Source organism: Leuciscus leuciscus (assembly GCF_965113295.1).
Source record: "Leuciscus leuciscus genome assembly, chromosome: 5".
Taxonomy (NCBI): Eukaryota; Metazoa; Chordata; class Actinopteri; order Cypriniformes; family Leuciscidae; genus Leuciscus; species Leuciscus leuciscus.
Window position 1 is genome coordinate 26,336,948 of NC_138729.1, and position 27,666 is coordinate 26,364,613.

At 39.3% G+C, this 27,666-nt stretch overlaps 1 protein-coding gene across 2 annotated transcripts in view; it reads right to left on the reverse strand.

The window, feature by feature from the left end:
* Positions 1 to 7,602: 7,602 nt before the first annotated feature.
* The window catches only part of arl15a (ADP-ribosylation factor-like 15a), a 184,587-nt gene continuing 164,523 nt past the window's right edge, over positions 7,603 to 27,666 (reverse strand). For both annotated transcript variants that reach the window (XM_082168800.1, XM_082168801.1), the window contains exon 5: positions 7,603 to 8,910. In XM_082168800.1, the coding sequence (XP_082024926.1) occupies positions 8,758 to 8,910 (153 nt within the window). In that variant the 3' untranslated portion in view covers positions 7,603 to 8,757. The remainder of the gene's footprint in view (positions 8,911 to 27,666) is intronic.

The window sequence follows — 27,666 nt, forward strand, 5'->3', positions numbered from 1 at the left end:
GTATTTCTTCTCTTCATGTAGTGAGAGTGAGAGTAGAGACTTAGAGGGGGGAAAGTTTCTGAAATTCTTTGTGATGTTCAGCTTAAAATTATAACACCTCTGGAAATGTCTGTTACTGATACAGAGCAAATGACAAATTGAGCTAATAACTTTATAACACCTGATTTTGATTTCACACTGTTTTATGTGGTTGCATAATTTGCCCTAAGTTTTGGCTCGTGTTAGAAAGGTTAATCTAATTACCTAATGCATCAAATGAATCATAATTTGTACAAATGGGAGCCAACTTGCACAAAAAGTACAATTTCTCCATAACTTCATAGCAGTGTTAATAATTGCATGTTTATCACCAGGTGATGATTTTTCAGTTAACATGGCAACTGTAATCATATGATAGGGTTTTGCCTATCATATTATATTGCCTATAATTAATAACCTATAATTTTGCCTATAATTAATAACATTAAAATGGTGCTGCTGAAAACATGCAACTTTTGTTTGATTAAAAAGTCTCCTTATGCTTTTTGGGAAAATTTGAAGCATGTAATATACAACGCATGAATTAGCATAAATGAGCTTTCATATGTTTTCATTGTTAAGTTTAATTTGACTCCTTATTTGTTGCTTAAGTTTGAAAGATATTTAGCCTATATATCCCAACAATAGAAAAAAAGGGCTCTAATAGAAGAAAAACAGAAGCAAGCATCCATGGCATGTCCCTTCATTTGAGTTCAGGTCTCTTCAAAGGCTCTCTCTAGATGGGTCGATTTCCTCCTCAGTTCTCAGGACTGGACTAAAGCAAGACAGGCCTCTCTTGGGACTTCAGGCATGCCACAGCATAACACACTAATTTTCTGCTATTTATCAGTTCCTGGATCCTTCTTTTACTTTTGCATTTCCCCATTCATTGCCGTTAGGTTGTATATGTGTCGCCTGTAAAGGGACCAGGAATCTTCTCTAAGGATGAGATGAAAGTTCCTATTGATCATTGAAAGAACTGAGAGGTCCAAGGACCATCCCCACACTTCAGTGCCGGAATCTCCATTTTGCTTTAATGAGGCCCATTCATTCATCTACACTTTACCACAGAGAGGGCGTGAGTGTGGCAGTCCTGTCTTGGACATAAACACGTTCATTTCCATTTTGAAATGTGAAATCAGCAAAGATGATGCCAAAATGCCAATTTAAGTTGTAAAATTATGTGAATGTTCACCTTATCTGCAAATATAAATGGCATTTAGATGTATTTTTTCTTTCAATGTTTTTTTTTTTTATGTCTAAATGTCAAAACGGTGTATACTTTATAATATTTATACATTATAAGCCAACCTGAGCCGATAAATTAATAAACACAATTGGTAAGTAACACATTGTCTCTCAAAGAGTTAATCTATGGGAAAGCAAAAGGAGAAAAACAGAGTGGCTTTACTTTTCTCTATTTCCCTCCCTCCCTCCCTCTCTCTCCTGTCCCGTTTGAAGGAGATGCGAGCTGGCAGCACAGGAGAAGCTTGAAGATTAATGGTGTAAAGGGGGGCTCTGACAGCCTTTCCGCTGGTTGCAGTTCTCCTGGGTGGCCCGATTGGTCTTGGATGTCACTTTTGCTACTTAATCTTGTGTATGTGAAACAGCCTGACATGCCTGAAGAACTCAGTCTGTCCACGTCTGTATAGACATCAACCTGTGAGACAGTAACTAAGGTACCTTTCATAGGATGTCCACAGCTCTAATTTTAAGAGCCAACTAAATTCTTTGAATCTTTTAGATAGGATTCAAAACAGCATTTATTTGATCTAAAATACAACCGTATTATTGTGAAATATTATTACAATTTAAAACGGTTTTCTAGATTAATAAATTTTAAAATGATTTTTATTCCTGATGGCAAAGCTGATTTTTCAGCATCATTACTCACTCCAGCCTTCAGTGTCATCAGTGTTGAAAACAGTTGTGCTGTATTTTCTTTTGTGGAAACATTGATATATATTTTTCAGGATTTTTGATGAATATGAAGTTCAAAAGAAATGCATTCATTTAAAATATATATTACTTTATATGACCTTCAGTTTGGGATCAATTTAATGTATCCTTGCTGAATGAACATATTCATTTATTTATTTTTAAATCTCACTGACTCCAAACTTTGGATCAATTTAATGTATCCTTGCTGAATTAACACATATTCATATTCATTATTATTTTTAAATTTTTTTTATCTCACTGACCCCAAACTTTTGAATGATATGGTATATGTAAAAACTAAAGCACAGCTTGTTACCCAGTTGTGTTATGGCGAGAAGGGATTCCCAGACAGATTACTGATCTGAGAAACTCAGTTCTCTAGAGAATAGTCTGCCAGCCTGTCGTCCTGTGGCTGCAGGGTAAATCCTAAAAACAACAACTAGGATTGCCACAAAACGGTATCCTTGTGTAGGGATATATTACTCAATATAGTCTGATACATTTGATGCTGTAATCAGTACTTGTGGGAAAAGTATAGTCTATACTTTTTAGTATCAAAGTTTAACATTATAGCCGTCTTTCTATTTCAGCAAGAGATGAGGAAATCACTTTCGATGAGACGTGGGAATAAATGTTTCTGCTGTTAATTAGACATCTTTTCCCGTGCCTTCAATTAGTATTTTAGACATCAGCAGAGTGGATGTGAACTGGTTTCTTGTGTGACCTTTGTGACTTTTAACCCTAATCCTCTCCCCCTTAAAACCCACTTTCTGTCTGTCACCCTGAGCGTTTTCTCATTATCTATCCCCTCGCTCGCCTTCAGAGCGACAGTAAAGCTTCACTGTATTTTGCCTCTCTTCTCTTATCCTACTTTTAATCTCCTCACACCTGCTGTGGCTCCTTCAGCCAGCATTTGAAAACATGTTTTGAGAAAGTCCACTTCCTGTCCACTGAGGCGTCATTGCAAATTGTGACTTGTTGTTCACCTGATGAACTCTAAACAACGTCATAGTCTCAGTTTAATTTGTAAAGCCCAGGTGTCCTGCATCCTGGGAAACTGTGTGTTTACTAGTTTGTGATGACGAAGAAGTTGCTCTTTCTTTTAAACCTCAGTTTCGTGTATTTCTGAGCTGTAAGCTGCCCACATAGTGTCGTAAGTGAAGCTGTGGCCTGGTGTAAACTGTTTGGACAAAATGAAATAATCCACCTACAGCGCTTGGAGCACAGCCCTAGAGGAAATCAAATAGAGTAATCAAATATTTACAAGACAAAAACGATTAATTGAGTGTCCCATGGTATGATTCACATTCGGTGCTTCTTTGAATGGGGATTATTTGTCTCTTCAAAGGAATCCATGTCACCGGAGGTCTCATGCCATGTTAAATGTTTCCATATGGGATGACATTTGGCTTTAGCAATTAAGTAATTAGTGAGAAATAATGACTTGAACACACATTATAGGAATATAAATAAACTGCTTGGTGTGTAAATAAAAGTCTGTAGTGAGTGTACAGAGGAACGCATTTACTGAATTTTGTTTACTGAAACAAACACCATATCGTTCAAAAGTTTGGGGTCAGTATTTTCAATGTTTTTGAAAGAAGTCTTTTATGCTCACTAAGGCTGCATTAATTTGATAAAAAAAATACAGTAAAAACTGTAATATTGTGAAATATGATTAAAATTTCAAATAACTGTTTTATTTTAATACATTTTATTATTACTTATTATAAATGTTGAAAAGTTCTGCTCTGTAATATTAAACTATGATATATATATTACATTTTCTGTCATATTTGAACAAATTAATGTGTCATTGATGAATAAAATAAATAATTTCTTACTGATTTTTTTTTGTGCAACATATGGTCGGTGAAAGAAGGTACTCAACATTTAGGAAAAGTTGACTGCCAACTTTAGAAGTTTAGAATATATATTTTTTTCAAAGGGGTATTAAAATTTTTGCAAGCCTATTACCAAAATATCTAAATATAGTTTAAAAACATTTGAACATTGTGTGTGATTTTGTGAATTGTATTTAGTACACATTAAATCAATTAAATAAATAAAAAAGGAAGTTAAATAGAAATTATATATATACACATATATATAATAATAATTACAATGCTTGTCTTCCCTGACATAATGAAGAAAGGATCCAATAATCTTATTTATTGGGTGTCACAATTTTAAGAAATGTTATAACACTTCAAATTATTTTAATTCATATTTTAATACAGATGAAAGGGTTCATCTAAGGTGGGATATACAGTATTGCTTAATTTATACTGAATATATAAAAGGTTAAAAAAAGGGACACTAAAGTGTATTCATGGAATGTGCCATATAGACATCTAAAAACCTCAAAGACTTGCTCAAAAATTATGACATGCTTATCTTCTTTAGGACTCCATGATCTGTTACATGAACTATTAAGTCTGGACGTCTAAATCTTCCTCTCAGTATATCTGAAGGGGGAGTTAGTCCAAAGTGAGGTCAGTTGGATAACCTGGATTGTCTTTTCCATTCATGCAAGGAACACAATGGCTGCAATGACCACCACTCGATGACCTTTTCAACAGACCTCATGCCCTCGTTTGATTGACATTTTTCTTTGACAGCAGGGGGCGGAGACAGCTTTTGGTGGGCAATGGGGAGGGCAGATTCTCCTGGGTAAATCCTCATCCACATCTTTTCCTTTGGACAACAAAGAGTGTGATGTTTTTGTCTGAAATAAGGAGCCAGATCCCTTGTGTTTTGATGAGTGGGCCACCTGGGACACACATCTCCATCATCGCGCCAAAAGATGAGAGAGAAAATAAGATGGGAAGAGAGGAGATGAGAGGAGGACGGAGGAGAAAGAAATCCTCCAAAGGAGCACAAACAGAAGCTTGAATGACAAGCTCAATGGAGACTGTTCAGCCAAGTGACCAAACCTCTTGTCTGTGTCATTAGATTGTCTGTTGCAAATGAACCAAAAAGAGCAGCTCACAGACACTCCAGTGACACAAGCAAGTGAAGTTATCTTTCGAACTCCTGCTCAGAGTAATCTGCATTGGTTCTAACAAAACATGGCGGTAGAAGGATCAGAATTTTCTGTCATCACAACAAGCCCACTTACTTCATCTTTTCTTTTAGTCATTGTTTTAGTCATTTTTAAACTAACTGTAAACAATGACCAGACATTATGGCTTTTCAGTAAAGATTTGAAACTGCACATGACTTTGTGATGAAATAAGATTCAAAGCTGAGAAGTGTCCATGATAAAGGAAAAACATTTGTGATAAACTTTTATATGATTTTGAAAAACTTTGATACCATGTTTGAATTTAATCACTGAATGTCATGTGATGTAATCCATCAAGTCAGTTAAGATAAAATAACATTTTCTTTACACCTTGAAAACGTGTACACATCTTAATCTTTATTATCTAAAAAATAAATGAATAAAGAAATGAAGGTAAAAATTCTAAGTAAAATTATTATTTTAACAAATATCATGAATTATTAATTTATTTTGGGGCGTTGCACTACATAATATGTGAGATGGTTTTTCATTACATGTATGAATAGAATTTTTATGTATTTAATGTTTTTTTTATTTATTAGTTAAATAAGCACAAAACCTTCACCCTTAGTGGTCCACAAATAAATAAAAGTCATATGGGATTAGAACAAACTGGAGGATGCACAGCATGATTTACATTTTAGTGTGAACTAATCCTTTAATATTTGGCTCTTATCTGGGTTTCCCACTGCAGCTGATATCACTGATAGCTCACACATGTTGTTTGCTTTAGTGAGAAGGTGTGTGGTGCCATGCTGAGAACCCTGACATGCATAGAAAAACACCTTTAAATTAACCCTGGCCATATGTAAATTTCCTCCTCTCTTCAAAACACAAATACGGGAACACAAACAAGATCTCGCTAGCTGGCTTTTGTTCCGAGTCCCGTTGTCAAGACCGACTCAGGGTGGGAGAGACTACTGTGTTTATTTTTAATCCTGGGGCTTTGAGTAAAGTCACCGGTGGCACTGTATCCCAGTCATGCATAAGACATGGGAGATCGGCCCCCTGACTGGGGACAAGCTGAAACTGTTAAAAAAGAAAAACCCTTCACAGTGTGGCACGGCACTGGATCATGAGGACCAGACGGATGTCAAGGGAACATCTGTTGCATTTCCACAGGGGCAAGCCCCTTCAACAGGTTGTGAAAGCTTGAGATTACTCGGCTGTTTAGACTGAGGGAGAGCAAAACATTCGCCGTTTGAGAAAACACCAACGAACATGCTTTGTTTTCCTTGTAAACAAAAAGGTTCCTCGACGAGTCACGCATTACCATTTCTGACTGAGAGGACTTAAATGATGAGGCAAGCAAACACAACTGGGAAAAGACTTTTAAGAGGAGAGCAAGCAAATGCATTTCCCCTCCTTCTCAAAAGTCATTCTAACAAAGATCACCGCGCTCTGTTCCAAGTCTTTGTCAGTTGCTGGTGAATTCCTGCTAAGGAACTAAAAATAATCTCTGTCTAGACACAGCAAGTGTGAAACTGAGCCAAGCGAGAAAAATGATATGCAAATAGAGTTAAGACTGGTATTATAAAAGACATCCCATGTGGGAGGGTTTTAAGAGCGCTCGGTGGGATAAAAAGCAAGACTGTAGCCAAAAACAAAACAAAAACAAAAAAGCTGGGATGTGTTTGTCTCAGTACCTGCAAGGTGTCACGGTATGTATCTAATTACATTATTGACATTCAGATAGTGTCGCACGAAGCATAGGAATGAGGCATTTAATAAGTTCCTGGCCTTAGGGCCTGTGCAATCTGTCTGTGGGCCTCTTCTTCGGAGAGACAAGCCAATTCTAACAGGCCAAACTGGTTTTCTGCAGCGTATCTGCTTTGAGGGTGGGCTCCATTAGCGTGACCAAAGGGAAGCAGAGCGCCCAGAGAAAGAAGGGGCAAAGGGCTTTCTCTGAGAGCGGATAGACAAGAGCAGCAGACTAGAGAAGAGCGTCAGCCGCAGACAGAGGAAGAGCAGATCAAAGAATCGCAGGGGCAACCTGCGTGACAGACATTGTATCAAAGCAACGTGTATAGTTTGAAAAGAGAGGGAGAAAAAAATGAACCTGGCTGGATCAGGAACTCTGTCTGAGAAACGTTAACTTCCTTTTTTTTATCTACATCAGACCATGAGCGCATGAAATTTGTGTTCGAGACAGAGATTAGATGGGGAAGCAATGATAAGATGGACAGTTTGATTATTTTACTGGGTTGCTTTGATTTTGCTATTGAGAAGCCAATGGCTAAAAAATAACCAGCAGCATATCAGATGTATTTTACACTTAAATGCCCTTGTCAGTAATAATAAACAATTCCACATAATAAATAATTCCAAATAATTTTATATTTATAGTAATGAAGACAACACTCAGATTCAAATGTGAGATGGAGATCATTTAAAATAAGGTTAACATGAATGTCATAGCTAAAATAAACTAACATCAAACAATTTTTACAAGTTTACAGCATTTAATAAATATAAATTCTTTATAATAATTAGATATTTAATAAAAATGTTAATTTCAACAATACATTTTTAACATATATTATTGACAAACATAACAATAGTATCTATTTAACCAAACATTAACCTTGATTAATAAAGGCTCTAAAAACGGTGCACTAATGTGCAGTTCATACCTTATGGATTAACTAATGTTAATATATTTAACCTTAAAGTAAAGTGTTGCCGTGAGGATTGTAGGTTGAGGGTATACTAAGGATCACGTGATATATCTAACTGGTACATGTGCTCAAATCGATTTAAAAGCAGTACAAATGGTTTACCCCAAAAATAAGACATCAAGTGGCAATTGGCGGGCAAAACATACACAGGTTAACACTATAAATATACAAAAACACAGCATGTGTGAGTCCTAAACTACTTTGAAACAAGTCTGGAGACAAAATGCACATCAGAGAGGTGCGCAGTCAGGAATCCAAATTTGTGGAGAGGAATTTGGATAATACCAGCAGGAAGCAGGGGGTGAGGCTGCAGAGCGTGGCTGGGCAAAGAGTGAGGTGGCAGACGGGGAGGAGTCTCCACAGATAGTTGGAGGGCTTAAGCCTGGCGGACAGGGACTTGTCAAATGCAGCTGTTGCGGACACTGATTGATAGAGTTTGTATTCCAGCTCAAACCAGTGCCAAGTAAATGGGTGTGTCGTATTTTCGAACAACAAAAAAGAACGTTGAACTCATTTTGTCTACGAAGCCATTCTAACATTCTCTAAAAAGAAGAAAGAATAATTGAGTTCAAGGGACACTAGATTTGCTATAATAATAATAATAAAAAATACAATAATATAATATATAACATAATAAAGTATTTTCCATAAAGGTGCTGAATGAATGCTCTGATTTTTAGCCATTATAAGAAATATGGATTGGTCCATGCATCATATTGTATGCATATATATTATTTACATAAATTTCACACACACACACCACATGACAACCAACTAATAAACAACATATAGCTTATCATATAGCTTATTAGTTTTACAAATAATGGTGAAACTCTGATCTCTTGAAGGACTTTGGTTCACCTGCTACTAAATCAGCATATGTGTGGCCCTTGACCTAAGGGTGACAAATATGTCAGTCAGCCCATCAAAACATGTGGCTTTTTGCATCTATGTCTCCAGTGGGTTATAAAACAACGACGAAGGAGAGGTCCAAAAAATTCCTTCTAGCAAGCAACACTTCAAACCCACTTTCCACTTTGAAGTTTGATTGAATCATATCCTGCTAGGTAGCACCTCCTTTTCTTCCAAAAGGCTGATGAGTTGACTGAAACTCTCCCTCACAGCCTCCATGTTGTTCATTGTGGTGCCTGCAAGAATCCATCGCTTCCCTCGGTTCAGCGGCTGCAATTCAAAGTACTTCTGTATCTGAAAAAAAAAAAAAAAAAAACTTATTTAATTATGACCGCTCTCTAAAAATAGCACCAAGAGAATTTTGGCTAGTCTTCCCAAAAATACCTAAAATGATTGTGCAGATTTGGTGAGAATCCAGCAGGCAATAACTCAAATTCAAACTGAAATGCTGTTTAAAAAATAAATGAAAATTTAAAGGAGATTTATTTGACACTTTTTATGTTTGGGATACAAATTAATCCTCTAACCTAATTAGAACCCAGGAAGCAGATACCATTAAGGATATATTATTATTACACAGTATCTCTGTTGTATCTTAAAGTATGCATGCACTCGTCTTGCAGGTGATCAGTATCCATTCTTATGTTATTTCTGTTTGGGGTTAATTTAACCCTAGCAAAAAACACTTTACAGAATAATTATAATGTGAAAATGCATTGCATTTAATCATGTTTTACATCAGAAGTCACAAGACCCCAAACATACAGGATGTAGTCAAATCCTTTATGGAGGATCTTTGAAGTGTGTTGTCAAGTCGAGATATTCAAGCTATTAAAATGGCCTTGTTTCTGAGACCCTAAAACATAATATAAGGGATATTTTACTATAACAATAAGACTTCTTTTCTCGAAACAAACCCTCTAATAATCTCTAAATAGTTAAAGGTAAAAAGCTTGGTATCTACTTATTAGGTCAAAACATTCCTCACAGAACAGCCGAAATGTGTTCATGTCCAGGAAGTGTATGTGAGGTTCATGTGCAGCAGGGAAACTATGCAGATTTGGTTAATATGTACTTGGTGTATACAAAACTGATAGTAACAGCTGATTAAAAGGACCATATGTCAAATCTTTGTGCTCTGTCAAAGCTTTCTTGATTACACTTTTATGTCAGCACTTCATTATAGCTCTAGCAGATCAGAACCATCTGTTAAATTTGATCAAGTCAAGGAATATCATACTTCTGCTCAAATGTCACAACAAGACTAACTCTGTAAGTCATAGCAAGAACATTTTCAGTTTTGCAGGAGTCATTTGTGATAATAAAAATCACATTTAATGTAGAAAAACATTTGATGTCCTTTTTACTTAACACAAAATCTATCAGGCTATTTAAGGTCACAAAAGTCTGGACTATTGATAGTGTCTAGGATATCAAAGTCCACCAAAGGGTGTACAGCTTTTTTGCATTTGCCTCCAAAACTCTGGAACAGCCTTTCTGATAATGCAAATTGAAAGGCGTCACCAGCTTTTTGCTCAGTTTAGAGTGACAAATCGTACCTGTGTACTTGGAGGTCAAAAGGCAACCTGCTACGCAAAATGCATACAGATTTGCAGGCCTGTATATTTGATTGTTATATGACATTATTTTGTTGCTACAGATGATCACAACTACTGGGAATTTTTTTTATTAACATTTAACTGTGGCTGGCTGCTCACTAGGGAATTGATTTAATCCTAAATTCCCTATTCATTAGAATCCAGTGACATAATTCATTGAAACATGTGTTTTCGGTAAAGCTGCTTTGAAACAATATGTATAGTAAGAACAACTATACATTTAAACATGAACCAAACTGCATATGAGCAAAATGATAATTACACCGGGATTGTATACTATCAATCCTGTATCCACAGAAAATTCACTAACACACAGCAGTAAAAAAAAAAAAAAGATTCAGAGTTTATGGAAGTTAAAAAAAAAATTCAGCATAGAAGTATTAAATAGATCAAAAGTGACAGTAAAGACATTTATAATGTTACAAAAGATTTCAGTTCTTTTATTACTTTCTAGAAAAGATCACATTGATAATAATAAGAAATGTTTCTTGAGCAGCAAATCAGCATTAGAATGATTTCTGAATGATCATGAGACACTGAAGACTGGAGTAATGATGCTGAAAATTCAGCTTTGTCATAAATTACATTTTAAAATGTTAAAATAGAAAACAGTTATTTTAAATTGTAATTATATTTCACAATGTTTCTGTTTTAACTAAATAAATGCAGCCTCGGTGAGCATAAGTAACTTTCAAAAAACATTTTACAAAATCTTACCGACCCTAAACTTCTGAATAGCAGTGCATATTTAAGTTAATTTTTTTTTCTGATTGAACATTTGACATCAGATAACAATATAGGAGACGTGGTGAAACCATGATATCCATAGACATTGAGATACACAGATATCATACTCTGTTATCAACCATCTACCTTCCTCAACACAAAAAAGATACAGCATCAGATGTCCCTAACCAAATGAGATAACCTGCAATGATAAAAGCACAAGATAAAAGCACAAGGAAATACAGTTAATGGGCACATAAAGTAAGACCTGAGGATAAGTTGCTACAACAAACAGATGCAACCACGTCTATCATTTCGCAATCTGCAAGCATGACGGACACTCGCTGCTAATCTATTCATAACAGACAGAAAGACCTGAAAAATCAAACAAAACTGTTCAGTGTCATGAGTCTTTTGTCCAAAGCACTGTAACTGAATTCTATTCGAAAAGAATCACAAATGTAGCACTTGGTTTTGCAATGCAGCGCAGGCGTCTAACTGTGTTGGGTTTTATTAGTGTCTGCTGTTTTCATGACAGCCTACTTCAGTGAGTCAGAAGATTGTGTCTCATCTTTCCTCCCGTAGAGTCTTTAGGGGGCACTGAGCTGTGCCTCGCTCATAGTGTAACAGGAGTTTAATGACAGATTAGGTCCCTTCAGCCCGGCGCTCGACCGACCCAAACAGTGTTAACAAATCCGTCTTGGTAAAAGGAGCTGCCCCGGGCCTGCTGGCTTACCAGTCCGTCTGTCCGACTGCATGTCTGTCTATGGCAGGCCCCCCTCTGGTGAACACAAGGTTTGCACTGGATCTCTCAGGTCATTTAAACGGAGGAAACAAACACACAAGGATGTCTTTCTTTCTCATAAATAAATAATATTAAGCGTAAACTTTGACAGAACATAGAACAGTTTCCTTTAGCTGAGCTCACATTGGTTTGAAGTTGCGTGACAATGTGGACATGGTAAGCCTCGCGCCATGGTGGCAGATGGCTGTTGGGATGACCACTGGGTCATAGAGTCAAGCCTCCAGGAGAGAGCAGAGAGCAGCTTACAGCTTTGAAAAGTTGTCTACTGCCATTCAATTTCACTTAAAATCACAATAGGCGGAGTGGAAGAACAACAAGAGGAAAACAACATTGTACATTGTAATTGTACTATCCCAATAACCGTTTTTATCCACCTGGACAATAAAAGTTAAATCTTAAAGCCATTTTTTTTTTTTTTTTTCAAAACTGTCAAACAAGTTTTCAAGCCAATATTCAAAGTTTGTTTGAATTGAATAACAGTTGATTATATTTGTACATTTTCCTTTGCACAAAACAGGATGCGGAACTGTATATTGGACGGTATACGATATATTACAATACTGAACATGCACAAACTTGTTTTCGTGGGAATTTCAAAATACCGTGAGTAAATATTTATTACGAATTACTCAGATTTTTAGAATGCATTTTAACTCTTTCCCCACCATTGACGAAAATGTACGTAATTTGTGAGAAAACGCTTTCCCACCATTGCCGGATAAGTCGATATGGGGCGCTATTATACATCTTCTGAAAGAGTACTGAATCTCTTGATCAAAACACAGGTGACAGTGTTGCCAGATTTGGCTTGGGCTTCCTTTGATCGGGTTGGAGCGGAGAAAAATGCATTGGGCGGGTGGACAAAAATTAGGCTACTTTTTTAAAACAACTTTTTTTCCCTTCGCATTAAACAGTATGTAAATCAAAACTGCCAAAAGTTACTGAAAGAAGTGTCGACCCAGGACGAGGTATAGGACTGTGAAGCTCTGGGGGTGTTGATGCACTCGATCTACTCCATCTGTTTTGATCACCGTTCTGAATGTAATCTTTGACAAAAACTACATTTTCTCCCATTAGTTAACATAAACTGACAATGAAAAATACTTCTAAATCATGTATTAATCTTAGTTAATTGCAGCATTTAATAACATTATTAAAGTCAAAGTAACTATATTATTTAATGGACCTGAGATAACATGAACTAACATTTTGTATTTTCTTTTACAAGTTAACATAGATGAATAACTTCTGTAACAAATGTAGCTATTGCTCATTGTTAAAGTTAGTTAATGCATTAACTAACGTTAACTAATGAAACTTTATTGTAAAGCGTTACTTGTTCTTTATAATTTTTTTGCACTTAAATCTGTTCAAAATATTTATTCATTTTTTTGTATTGCTTTATTGTATTTAAATGTTCAGTTGTTTTTGTTATAGGAAAAAAGTTAATAAACCTGTTATGACAACACAATTTTTGCAACTTATTTTAATATCATGATTATACCATAAACCATGATAAAAGCTACAGCAATTATCGCAACATGAAAATTCGATACTGTCACATGCGTTGTACATTGCATTAATTTGTTTTTTGATTTACTGTAATATTGAAAGCAGAAAAATGTATGCATTTTTTTTAGGTTCAGGCGTAGCAACTGGATAAACAGAACAAGGATCAATCCATTCTTTTGATATAAAAAAATGGTCCCTCAATTCAAATTCAGCAAATACATTTTTAATGACACTCAACGCTGTTACAAAGGCACCACACAATCACAATGAGCCAGAGAGGGAGTGATATGAAAGAAAAATCAATCATTAAGAAAATTAACATGCCATATTGTTTTAAAGCCAGCTGATACAACAAAATGCTAATTTGTCATGTGTCCAAGGGTGGTTGATAACTAAGACTGGCCCACACTTGACTGATAACTGCATAGGGGGCTGAGTGAACCCTGCTGCTTTTTGGCCTGCAGAGATTACTATTACATTTGATGCTTTCAAGAGAAGAGCAGCAAGAATCAGTGTCTTCACAGGTGTCACGTCTTTTTCTTCAGGAAACACAAATAGGGAACTGTCATTCTTTCAAAGAAAAACAATGACAAAACAAAAGAGCAAATGCACATTCATACAGTGTGTGCAAGAAGGCATAAATATTTTGTATCAACCATTTATGCAAGCTAGAATTTTCTGACCCGTCTATAGGATGAGATGACATAATCCGCGGTCATGTGAGGGGTTGTCTGAAGAGGGCCAGACATGGCATGAGCTGAATGGGGTGTCTGGCCTGCACAAATAGGCCAGTGGCCAGAAGCCAAACTGTAATTCCTCTTGTTGCTCTCTAGCCAAAGCGAGCTGCAATGGATCCAGTCCTTCTCTGGAGTTCTCACCATTATTTATGTTTTTCACAGTCAGCTGCAGATTTGAATGTCTTTTCATTTCCATTCTTGAGGTTGGGGCTTTACCAAGGCAATTCAGGTTACATGTCATTCTCTTGGGTGCCATGGATAAATTCCATGTGGGTTTGGAAACCACAAAACTCTCTGGTTACTTGCCCAAGCAAACAGCCACTAGACCATTTCATAGCACCAGTCAGAGTTAAATGAACATAAATGAGTTCATATGTTGAGCTGTGTTTGGATAGTGGTGTATAGTACTGTAGATCTGAATTATATGGCTGGGCTGCATAACTTCCAGAGGGAAATAAATATCTGTTAAACTCATGGTTTATTCGTTTGAAAAAGGAAAATGAATAATCAATATGTCAGAGTATACGACTCAAAAAAAAAAAAAAAAAACTGTTTTGAACATTTTTACTGAATTCTCATGTTCAATTGCAATATTCATTAAGTTTGTGTTTAAATTAGCTCAAAAGAACAACTGAAGAACATCTTCAGGCCTTTACCTTGGGCATATAATTGTGTTCTCAGATATCAGAAAGCCAATTACTCTGTGTGACAAGTTTCTCCCTGAAGATATCAGTCAGCTGTGGAGAACACATTTGAAAGAAATGTCTAGATATCGCCAGATGCACTTACCATGAAATTGAGCTGGTCTCACTTGTTTTTTTGTTTTTTTTGTGTGGTTTTTTTTCAATGTCTAAAGAGCCTGCAGTTATGTGCTTGGCAAGGCACACAGCTTTCAAAGAGGCCCCATAAAATATCACTTACAGACAATATCTAATGCTTTGGACACATTTAAAAAGAAGCAAATACTTTAGGTTAAATCCAAATAGGTGGGTCACAGACTGGGAAGGTACAATCTTTTAAGACCAATTTTGAAACAGAGATCAACTTGGTCAATGGAATTATAAAAATGTACATGTTCAAAGAGTTTCATTTCTTCAGTTTCCTCAGTCTAGCAGCATGTGAAGCATGGTGAGGGGAACATGTAAAAACAAAATTTAAGCAAGAAGTGTATACAGTCCCCCCTTTCTACACTCTTCATTGTTTGTGGATGTAAGTAATATACTCTCCAATAACAACCTGCTTTCCTGTAATAGTTACTTCTACATATACATGCTTGATCAGGAGTGTAGCTATATGCTAAAACAGAAGTCAGTTAGAATTTGGCATCTTTTTATCATCCTGCTCTTCTGTTGATTTTGGGGCTCACAATGAGTCAAATTGAGAGGAGCAATTCAAACATCATGCTCTAAAATACTCCAAATGAACAGTGTCTTCAATATGAAATGTATTTTTGTTGCAGTGGAGAATATATACTGTACAGTACTGTTCAAAAGTTTGGGGTTGGTAAGATTTTTTTTAATGGTTTTGAAAGAAGTCTCACCAAGACTGCATTTATTTGATCAAAAATACAGTAAAACAGTAATATTGTTAAATATTATTACATTTAAAAATAACTTTGTCAAACATGTTGTGGTAAGCAACACACACAAAGAAAGCAATATCATTAAACCGTCTTAAATGAACAAATAATACATGTAGGAGAAATATCTACATCAAACCACACATCAATCAAAGACGATAACCGACAAATAACTGAACAAAACAGGGAGTAAATATACACAGGGAACTAAAAAAGACAAAGGTGTGACTAATGAGTAAACAAAGAAACTAACTAGGGGATTAACAAGACTAAACTGAAAGGTAACATCATATGTGTGATCCTTTAAAAATCATTCTAATATGCTGATTTGATGCTCAAGAACCAATTCTTATTATTAATGTTGAAAACAGTTGTGCTGCTTAATATTTTTTGTGGAAACTGGCATTCCCTTTCGAAAGGGAACTCGCACTGCATTCATTGACGCTTTTGGGAACGCCTCAGGCGTGACAGGTGTCTGAAATCACTATCAAATCACGGCATTCCTATTCACCGGCAACAGCCCATGACATCATCACTGTGCGACCCGGAAGTAAAAAAGGGGCGCCTTGCAAACATGACATTCATCTTTTCGTCTTCAGGGACTGTTCTGTCTGAAAGCGCTTGAAAATCAGGTAATTATGAAATGCACTGAGAAGGCTGATTGCTTTCAGAAGTGTGCAGACCCGTGCTCAAGATATTTGACACGGGTGACACTGTGCGGTTTCTGTCTGGGAAGGAAGAGCACGCACAGGCAGTTCACGATGGAGCTGTCTGTGCAAATTGTGAGCGTTTTTCTGTTAAAACGCTCCGCTCTCGTCTGGCCCTCTTTTCGAGTGAAGAGGGTTCAGCGTCTGGACTTCGTGGTTCGGGTCCCGCTTATGCTGAGGCAATGTGGTTACAGTAGGTGCCAAGATACTGTAGGCGCTGTGTAAACAGCTTATCTGCCAACGAAGGCTGCAAGTAGTAGGCCTCAGCATGCCTCTTTGACGGGCAGCCCCCAAAAGGGCTCTTCAGGCCAGCTTGCCTCAGGTGGTAGGCCTTAGTAGTTTGGGCAGTAGACTCACTGACGGGTAGTAGGCCTTAACAGGCCTCCTCGGAAGAGAGTCCCAACGTTGTGGGACATACATTAAAGCTGCAACCAGGTAGCCAGCCTCAGGAGGCCTCCTGTGGGTGGACCCAATATTTGAGTTGGTGTAGTATGGTTCCCAACGGTGTTGTGTTCATAGCAGAATAGACTTGCTATCAGCTAGTTGACCATACCATGTGAGTCCCCAGCAGTATGGGTAGTTGGCTGACAGCACTGGCGTGCCTCAGGCCGAGTAGGCATCTCATGAGTTTTCGAGTGATGGGGTACACAGCCAGCAGATAGGGTGCTTGGCTGTTAAATTCACTGGCCAATCAGACAATTGGCTTCAGTGGGCCTCTCTGGAGGCGAGCCTCAATCATGATCAGCCAAATCAGATGGGTAATTTTTGCCAGCTAGTAAGACCACTGTCAGACGGTTGGCCTTATCAGGCCACCATGAAGCAGTACCCAACCTTACTGGTCCATTCTTACCTAAGAAAACTTTCAGGCGGCCGGCCTTAACAGACCACTCCGAGACTGAGCCCCAGGACTGGGCAGCTGGCCTTAGCAGGCCACTCTGGGACTGAAACCCGGAATCGGGGTTCATAGCAACCAGTTTTCTAGCTTGCTATCAGGTAGTAGGCCTCACCAGGCCTCCCTGAAGGTGAGTTCCCAAGTATGGGCACTAGGTAGCGAGCCTACTGGTTATCAGGTAGTAGGCCTCCCTGTAAGTGGTTTCCCTGCGATACTGGGTTCTGGCAGCTAGTGGCCACTTGCTATCAGTTCAGCTGGCCTTAGCAGGCAGCTTCTGAGGGCGAGCTTGCGCCCTAGCACGATTAAAGTGTTCACTTTCTGCTACTGGTTCCCTCTCGGAATCTCTTTTTTGGCCTACAACCTGGTTTGCCTACCAGGCAGGCAGGCCATGTGCTCCCCTCACTGAGGGTCACTATGAATACTCGGCCTCCTGAGTCTGGTCAGACAGTCCTCTGGTGAGGCCTCCCAGTTAGATCAGTCCTAGGCCTTTTCAGGCCTCCTCTGTGCTTTGAAATACAAGCACTGGGTAGATCTGTGGATCGAGCAGAGAAACTCCCCTCGCTGACAAGGGTTGTAAGCGCTATGCTGAGTCATGCTTTCCTGGATACCCCGTCTCTGAGATCCGGGCCTAGTGGTTCACTGTCAGCTTCGCAGTCCCTCAGTTGGATGCCTTATCTAAAGGCAAGTGTCCAGAGGCTCTGTCTTCAGACAGACAGGAAGTTGGCCAGACTGAAGTGTCCAATGTAAGTGACGCCAGGTCAGGCCTTCCTGGTGGCATTTCGGGTGAGTATGTTCCCCTGAATAGTGATTGGCTGGGGCTCCTTTGGGTTCCTTAGCCACATTCCCTAGAAGGGACACCATTCTAATTTGAAGCTGTGGTCCTAGGCCCTTGAGCAGGCCCAGGTAGGCCTTTCATTAAGGCGAGACATGGCAGACAAAAACATCGTTTTTTTTTTTCACTGGTCAATTTTGAGATTTTGGGATATTTGTCTTTAACATGTCTTCTTTCAGACTTGTGGTGAAAAAAGTCAGAAATACACATTTAGGTCTTTATTTTACTACACTTTGTCTGTTTGCGTCTGTAGATTTCTCATAAATTAAACAAAAGTTGGTGTTCTAAGCTTTCTCTCTCCTGTACAATGCTGTCAGATCCAAATATGGTAATTTCCTTTTTATCAGCAACCAATCGTGAAAGTAAAAGGGGGGATTTAACTCTAAATGCGCAATCTCATTGGCTGATATAAATCTTTAAAGCCCGTTTTCTCAAAATGACTTTTCTCTCATACTCCAAGTCCCAAATCTCCACTTCAGTAGCACCTATATACACCAAACTTTCCAGTCTTGTACCTAGTTATATTATGAAGACATTTACAGAGGGATTTGTAAATATATTATTCCTAGCCTGATTTATATTACATTTTATTCCAAAAAACGTGGCGAAAATCGTCAGTATATTCTGATTTACAGGATAACAAAAGTATCCATAAATCCCTCTGTAATTTGTTTTCCCCATCTAATATGTCAACACAATGAAAAAATTATTTTGAACCTGGCTTTATCCAATACTCAGATTTCATTTTTTTCAAATATATGCAAATTAGTGCATATTTAATTAGATAATGGCCATTTGCATATTTAAACATTAAATTACAGAAAACTTGTAATACATTTTTTTTCTCATCTTAATGTAGGTAATCAACTGGGAAAGTTTCATGATGATATCTGCTAGTTAAAAAATGTACCCTATTCACCTGTAGTGTCTCGCCTTAAACAAAGTTTATGGAGGTTCTCCTGTGAAGCCTTTAGCTTGGGCTATGACCATAGGGAATGCTGTCACTGACAGCCCAGTATGACCTGAGGGTGAGTGGTTCTGGCATTTCATTTGAATTTAGCTGGTTCTGACAGTTATCACTCCCCTTAGCATGGTGGCATTGGTATATTGTTCCCCAAAGCGTCAATCGACGCAGTGCGAGTTCCCTTTCGAAAGGGAACGTGTAGGTTACGACTGTAACCTATGTTCCCCGAGAACAGGGAACGAGACACTGCATCTTTTCGCCATGCCTCGGGGCCTGCCTACCAAACAGTCCCTTCAGACGATAAGGTGAATGTTATGTTAGCAAGGCGCCCCTTTTATACTTCTGGGTCGCACAGTGATGATGTCATGGGCTGTCTCCAGTCAATAGGATTGCCGTGATTTGATAGTGATTTCAGACACCTGTCACACCTGAGGCGTTCCCCAAAGTGTCAATCAATGCAGTGTCTCGTTCCCTGTTCTCAGGGAACAGAGGTTACAGTTGTAACCTAGACGTTTTTCCAGGATTCTCTGATAAATAGAAAGTTCAAAATAAATATGATAAAAAAGCTTAAAATGTATTTTCTATAAAGTGTGGATTTGAGTAGTATGGAATAGAATTTGTACATAGTACATCTGGGCAATGTCATGTGACCAGTGACTCTCGTATGTCACGATTCCTCTCCTGTGGCCTTGTGGAAAAATTGTCTTTCAAATGCACACTTTAGAATCCTGGAGAATGGAGAAGGTCATCTGGGTATTTTTTGCTCTTTAAAACTCTTTTATTAATACTGCATATTTAGGTACACTACTCATTTGACATTCTATTTGAGGAAAGAAGGCATTTTCAGACAAGGGGAATTAATTGTTTCTGGGAGGTTAGTAAAAAAATGGGCTTGCGCAGTAAAATATACGATGTGCGCAACTGTTTGGTGAAATGGCCAAGAGGTTGGCCGTGAGCGGTGAAGTGAGAGTCCCTATAAATTTGCATGGATGCTAAGGTAGGTCCCAAAATCCCAGTGAGGAGAGTGAGCTGCCCTAGCCAAGATCAATAAGCCCAATGCTTCACTGGAACACCGCCAAGGTCTTGCGGGGCAACAAATGAAGACTTTAAGCAGAGCTGTGCCGCACAGGCTAGAGATTTACTGTCTTGTGCCGCTCATATGGGAGAGCAGCTCCCCAAAAAACGCAGCCTTGTGAAAGTTCAAAGCAGACCGATTCTCTCTTCACTCTTCTAAAAGCCAAGTGACCAGTGCCAGATCAGAGCTGTCCTCCAGAGGATCATAAATCCAGACGGCACAGGGACACTTACCGTGGTCCATTCCAAGGCTTCAGAACAATGCTATTGCACTTAAGGCCCAGGGACTGTGATAATGTACTTTCCATATAAGCAGCGACTACAAATGCATATAAAAGATGTCTCAGATATATTCCCATTTGGACAGAGAAGAGCTTGACCTTTCTTTATTTATTTTTACAATCCCTAATGTTTGTATTTATGCTTTTTTCCTTTATTTTCACTGGGATTGAATGATTACCAAAGCAACTGGCTGTTGTTTTAGTGAACTACCAGATTTAATTTGCTCCAAAAATATATGGGAGACCACCATGATGTGGTAGGTAAAACGTATGAGTGCCATACTGTCCATAAATCAATACAATTCCATTGAGGAATGTCATACACCCAACGTTTTTGAGGAAGCACCAGTGACACTTCTGCACTGCCAAATCATATGCCTTTTATGTACATTTTAACCTCCAGTCTAGGTTCTGAGTGTCACATATTTTGGGGGGGAAATTGTACCTTACCTCAGTGTTGGAAGCATGTTTTGTGAATCAGGGGCTGTTCTCTGTAGTGATTCAGAAAAAAAGTGTGATGCCAATGGGATGCAGATTCCTGTGCTTGTGCACACAAATTGTTTTTTATCAATAAGCTTTTTCACATAAGGCTGACATTTAAATAATAAATATTGAATATATATATATATATATATATATATAAATATAAATATATATACTGTATATATATACTGTGTGTACATATATATATATATATATATATATATACGGTTGACAAATTAATCTTTTGTAATATTTTTCACAAGCACCTGCATCAGTTCGGCACTAATCATTTAAGGAACATTTTGGATTTAAAACTGCAGATGGCAATAAAAGGCAACAATGTTTACCTAGCTATCTAAATGGGGACATTACATAGACGTAATGGTTTTTATATTGTACAAACTGTATATTCTCTCCCTACACTAAACCTACCCCTAAAGCCTATTTAAAAAAAAAAAAAAAAAAAAAAAAATTAATTACTTTATTTTTATACCAGATTTTAATTAATGAAATTTATTCAGCAAGGATGCATTAAATTGCAAAAATTGACAGTTCTATTTCCAATAAATGGTGTTCTTTCTTTCTATTCGCTAAAGAATCCTGAAAATAAATGCGTCACGGTTTCCACAAAAGTTAGCAGCACAACTGTTTGCAACATTGATAATAAGAAATCTTTCTTGAGCAGCAAATCAGCATATTAGAATGATTTCTGAAGTATCGTGTGAAACTAAAGACTGGAGTAATGGCTATGAAATTTCAGCTTTGCCATTACAGGAATAAATTACATTTCAATATATATATATATATATATATATATATATATATATATATATATATATATATATATATATATATTATATATATATATATATATATATATATATAAATGTAAAACAGTTACTGTTGATTAAATACATGCAGCCTTCTCTCAGAGACTTCTTTCAAAAACATTAAATAACCTTACTGATCCAAACTTTTGACAGTAATGTATGTATTTTTTAAACATACATTTAAACATAAAAGACTATCATACATGTATACACACACACACACACACACACACACACACACACACACACACACACACACACACACACACACACACACACACACACACACACACACACACACACACAAGCATAAATACCTACTTCAATATCTGCTCAAAAGTCTGAAGGGCACTTTGAATTCCCATGCAAATGCCACTTCCACTACATTCGTGCAACTAGCAGGGGCAGTTTATTACTTTTTAAATGATGGACATCCACATCCAGCGTCAGCCTGTGATCTGTTGTCACTGCAGCTAAACTGTTATAAAAGTGAAATAAGGCAGTGCAAACATGCTCTGTGTGTATAGTGGAAAACCCTCTTTGCCTGGATTAGTAAATAATTGGCAGGGTCAATGACTTGGTCTCAACCCCTGCGCTGATGGCAACCCCAGTACCATTTATGGGGAAGCAGAGGCTGTGACACTGCTTGTCTGGACTTAGTACAGATTTACAGTGACTCATTCATTACAAGCTGGGAAAATCACCCCAATAGCTAACATCTGCGCTGAGCGGTTTTAAATGGGAGAGCTGGCAGCCTCTTTAAGCCATCACATCCAGAATCCATCTGTGTGCACCCTCTCCAGACCAGCCCATCCCCGAACAGCCCCTCTCTACCTTGGCGGTTGGAGGAGGTCTGGGTGGTGGCACAGCAGACCACACAATGGGGCTCAGGGGGCCTGTGAAAGGAGATAAAACACCAACCACCCTCTCCTATTCCCTTCGCTGGCCCACCACTTTTTACTTTCCCAGCACTGACAGGTGAACCACAGGAGAGAAGCGCAACAGAGCATCTCTCAACAAGCACAGCATGTAGAGAATCAAAGAGATCCTCTCAAGATGATTTAAAACACTCTGAGGTGAAGCCCCAACCCCTTTCCTGTACCTAGTGTCTTGGGACCTCAATCTGAAATCTGGGCTTGCATGCAGTCTTTTTCTCTCTCTATTTTTTTTTTGTGTGCCCTTACCTCACTGTAGTCTTGTCAACAGCTCAAGCATAACAAAGTCAAGAATTGGGACGTGGGGAGGGGGATATGGGGTGCCTGTTTTCAGTAAATTGAAAACATAGCGAGTGAGCCCATGGATATTGATGGAGCAGGGAATAAGAGTCCAAGAACAAAAGAATGTAATGAAGAATTGTTCTTATTCTCAGTGGCTCAGTACAGAAGTATCACAACCTGTTCATATTGTTTTCCAGAATATATTAGTCTACTCTATATCCCTAAACCAAATGTATCAATTTAAACTTGCATCTGCGCAGATTTCGTAAACAGAGTGTACATGATTTCTTTATATTGTTATGTCAATGCACCAGTCAAAAACACAGTGTCAGCATATACCAAGCTATTGAGACTGGTGGATTCACTAGAAGGTACGCAGTTCCGATAGATAGACAGACCAAGATATTACATATCACAAATGGACAAATAAAAACACAGCAGCAGACTGTGTGTCCCTGTAATTCCTGATTTAAGTTAAAATATGCTATTACCAGGGTTAGGTTTGCCCTCAAGTCATAAGAGTAAACTTAAAGGTACACTATATAGCCTAACCTTTGGCCCTGTAGCAGTTAAAAAACAAAAACTGCATGCATTTTGCAGAAGGACATTGGGTAACACTTTATAATAAGGTCTCATTTGTTAACATTAGTTAATGTATTAACTAACATGAACTAACAATTTTTGCCTGCAGACTCCCCTCTGTTCTGCTTTTTTTTTTAAATGGGTGACGCCCCAGAGGATGGAGATTTATCGTGCTCCTTGTCAACCTTTCTCGATCGTTGTGACAACTAACCTAAGCCACTCCCACATCATACACGCATCAAAGTAGGCAGAGTAGCTTTTCTGGACATGATATGCATGTGCATATGTATGCAATTTCCTGAGAAAACCATTCCGTCAGGTCTAAAATATAAACACTTATAATAGACTTACCATAGTAAATCAGGGTAATACAAAACATGTTTTGGAAAGAGGACTGATGATGTATTGATGTATTTAAATTAAGTTAATAATAAAAATAATTAAAAAAAATTGTTACATAGTGTACATTGTGTAGTGTAGTGTAGTGTAGTGTAGTGTAAAGAGTTGATTTACCGGTAATTCATTTTACACTTACATGTAACCATTAAATGTATCACTAACATCCTCTTTAGTCTTAGTCAGTCTTATCCAGCCATTTAGCATTACACAAAACAGCCATGGTGATGCCTTTTGAAACGGTAACCCATTCACACTCTCTCTCTCTCCCTCTCTCGCAAAAAAAAAAAGAAAAAAAAAAGCATTTGCATCTTAAACATCCCCATGCCCGAGCAGAAACAAATGCTTCTCTTAAGAATATAATTTGTCACTTTGGTTGCTCTTCAAACAGAAAAACACCAATAGAAAAAAAGATCTGGGAGAGAGAAGCCAGATTCCCAGCGTTTTATCCCTATGACTCAGCACTGAATAGAGGGTCAGGTCAGATGTGAATGGGCTTTCGGAAGTCTTGCTCTAGCCTGTAGCAGCCAGTCTTCTGACCTCGCCTGCTGGCTAGACAATGGAGAGGCGTTGACCACAATGTGAGTCGGGCTTTTAAATACAGGCGCGACACTGAATAGAAATTGTTGACTGAATGGAGTTTCTTCCCGCCATGGTGAGGACCTTGAGGGGTCAAGGTTCATTCGTGTCCGGCAGAGACGTGTGGGAACAGCAAAGCAAGATGCCCACACAGCTTGCCCGGTACCCTCCACATTAAGACCTAACCCAGAGGTGGACTGACAAGCAACTAAATACCTGCAAAAATATAGCCTAGACTTAAGAGTAAATTTACAGATCAGGAGGCGCATTACAGAAAGATCCTAACTTTAGAATTCTATCTTATGTTTGGTAACCATGGCAATTTCAGTTAGGACCTCATTTAGGACAAAAGCTATTACAAAATGACATTTCTTAAGTGTCATTTCTAACTACGGATAGGAAAAGGGTATTACAGAAGCATCCTAACTCCACAAAAATCCTAAAAACTGTCTTTACTTTAGGACAACACCAATGGTGTCCGAACTTCAAAATAATCTGAAAGCCAATTGTAAAAATCACATAATAATAGCCCTGTCACATTTATAAATGATACAAGATGAAAAACAGCAATGTTTGATGGTGGAAAAACTTTGTGAACACCCAAATGATGTGCTGCACTTTAACAACAAAACTCTGACAAATAATTACGAAATAAAAGGATTAGACTTTGCCTTTTCTACCAAGCTTATCAAAACTTAATTTAATGAAAAGCATCACTGTGGCAAGCAGGGCGAGGTCGGTGACGTGATTGATGATGAGCGACACCTGCGCGCTGCACCGGTCTTGTATCTCTCACGGAGAATGCGGAAGCATAAAAGGAGGAGCGACGAGAGAGGACCAGGCCTGGACTATTTATGTTATGTTATGTTATGTTTTGTTTATATGTGGCGGCAGTCGGCTGTGAGGGGCTGCCGCCTTTACTTTCGTTTTGTGTTTATTTATTTTATGATTATTAAAGTTGTTAAATGTTCGCCGGTTCCCGGCCACAACATACCTTCGTTACAACCACTTATTTTGTTTCTTCTTTTTAATCTCTAGAGTTTTCCGTTTGACTTCACAGCAGCTCTGTCCTAATTTACTTAACTTAAGACTTAAGATAGAAAGTTTCTGTAATACGCCCCCAGGTCTTCAAATGTAGAAAGCAACGCTATACATTCTGAAGGACACCTTCCTATACAGGTTTAAATGCCCCGAAATACTCCCAGTGAAGTTCTTTTTCGCTCTTTGCTTAGCGGTAAAAATAAGTTGAAATACCGATATAGCGAACAACCTGATGCTATCCACGCTCATGAGAGTGGCATTTAGATCAATATGTGAATGTGCTGCACACTTTCCTCTGTCACAAAATAAACACAACAAAAATGAGTGAGAAAACAGAAGTTAAGAAAGCATCTGACCCATTATGTTAAAGTACATTTTGTTATATGTCTTATAATAATTGTATAATAGTATCGTATCATGAGTTCCCGTCAGTTGTTCACGTTCGACGTAGTCGACGTTGACTGAATGGGATCACGCTTAGGGAGCCTGTCATCTTCGAGTACTGTTAAAACGAGCCAATGCACATTGGCATGCGAGATTTGCATCTCACACTCCGCCCCGCAGCGCGGGTATAAATACGGAAGTGTATGCACGCATCAGTTGTCTTTCGCTTCAGAGCCGATTGGTCTTCATGTCGATGTCTCTGAAGAGTATTGTTATATTACAACGAGCGAGTGTGTCGGTGCTTCTTCAAGAAGTCTCTCCCGGTACTGGTGATTCTACAGCGCGAGTGCAGTGGTGGTCGCGAGCCTTCTGAGCTCTCAACTGCTGTTTTAACAGCATCACATTTCTGTGTTTGTGTTTATTTGTCTGACGGCCAGTTGAGGGCGAAGAAGGTGAGTGCTTCACTTGTACAGGCTGTCAGCTATGCTGAAACGGGCCGCCGAGGCTGTCGGGCTCGAGTGGAATCCTCCACCGTGTCCCGCTCAGTCTCAGTTGGATGATTGGTTTCTCGGGGCGGGCCGTGTTGGTTCTCAGCCTGCCGCCCCAGCCTTTCTTTCCCGAAGTGCATGGAGAGCTTACTAGGTCGTGGACGGCACCTTTTACTGCCAGAAACTGCCTGGGTAGCTCCTCCCCCCTCATTACCCTTGATGGAGGAGCGGTGAAGGGTTACAAGGCTATCTCTCCAGTGGAGCGGTCTGTCGCGGCACACCTGTGTCAGGCGGCCGCTGCCTCTTGGACGGGGGATCCTCGATTCCCCTCTCTGGCCTGTGAGTTCTCATCCGGTCTTAAGGACAGAGCTTACAAAGCCTGTGGGCAAGCCGCTTCCTCTTTGCATGCTATGGCGTTGCTACAGGTCTATCAGGCCAAGGCACTCATGGACATGCACGAGAGTAGCCTAGACCGTGCGCTCATGAGTGAGCTCCGTACTGCAACCGATTTGGCCCTCCGGGGCATGAGCGTTGCGGCTTGCGCGATTGGTCAAGCGATGTCCTCCCTGGTGGTCCAGGAGCACCGTTGTTGGCTCAGCCTGGTTGATATGGTGGATGTGGACAAGGTTCGGTTCCTGGACTCCCCAATTTCCCAGGTTGGGCTGTTCGGCGATGCGGTGGATTACTGCGCCCAACAATTATCTGCCGCCCAAGCGCAGACGGAGGCCATCCGGCATATCCTGCCTTGGCGGCTCGCTGCTGCCACCACCCCGCCGCCGGTGGCAGTTCCTCCGCCTGCTCGTTGCAGAGGGCGTCCCCCTGCCGCCACTTCCGCTGGGCCACCGCAGCAGCCTCCACCCAGGCCTCAGCGTGGAGCCAGCCGCAGGCAGGCCGCCCAGCCTGTGTCAGACCCTGCCAAGCCAGATGGCAAGTGTAAGACCAAGCGTCCCTGACACAGGCCACCCAGGGATGGGGGGACGAGCTCTTCAGATGGTTACCGTTCTGCCGCTGGCTCCTTGCTCCATATGAGACCACTTCAGCACTGGCTTCACGGCCGAGTCCCGAGGTGGGACTGGCAGAGAGGCACGCTCTGTGTGACAATCACCCCAGCCTGCCGCCAAACCCTCAGCCTGTGGTCAGACCCTTCGTATCTCCGGGCCGGAGTGCCCCTAGAACATGTGTCCAGGCATGCTGTGGTCTCCACAGATGCCACCAACTCCGGCTGGGGGGCCACGTACAACGGGCATGCAGTAGCGGGGATTGCCAACTACATTGGCACATCAATTGCCTCGAGTTGTTTGCAGTACACCTTGCTTTGAAAC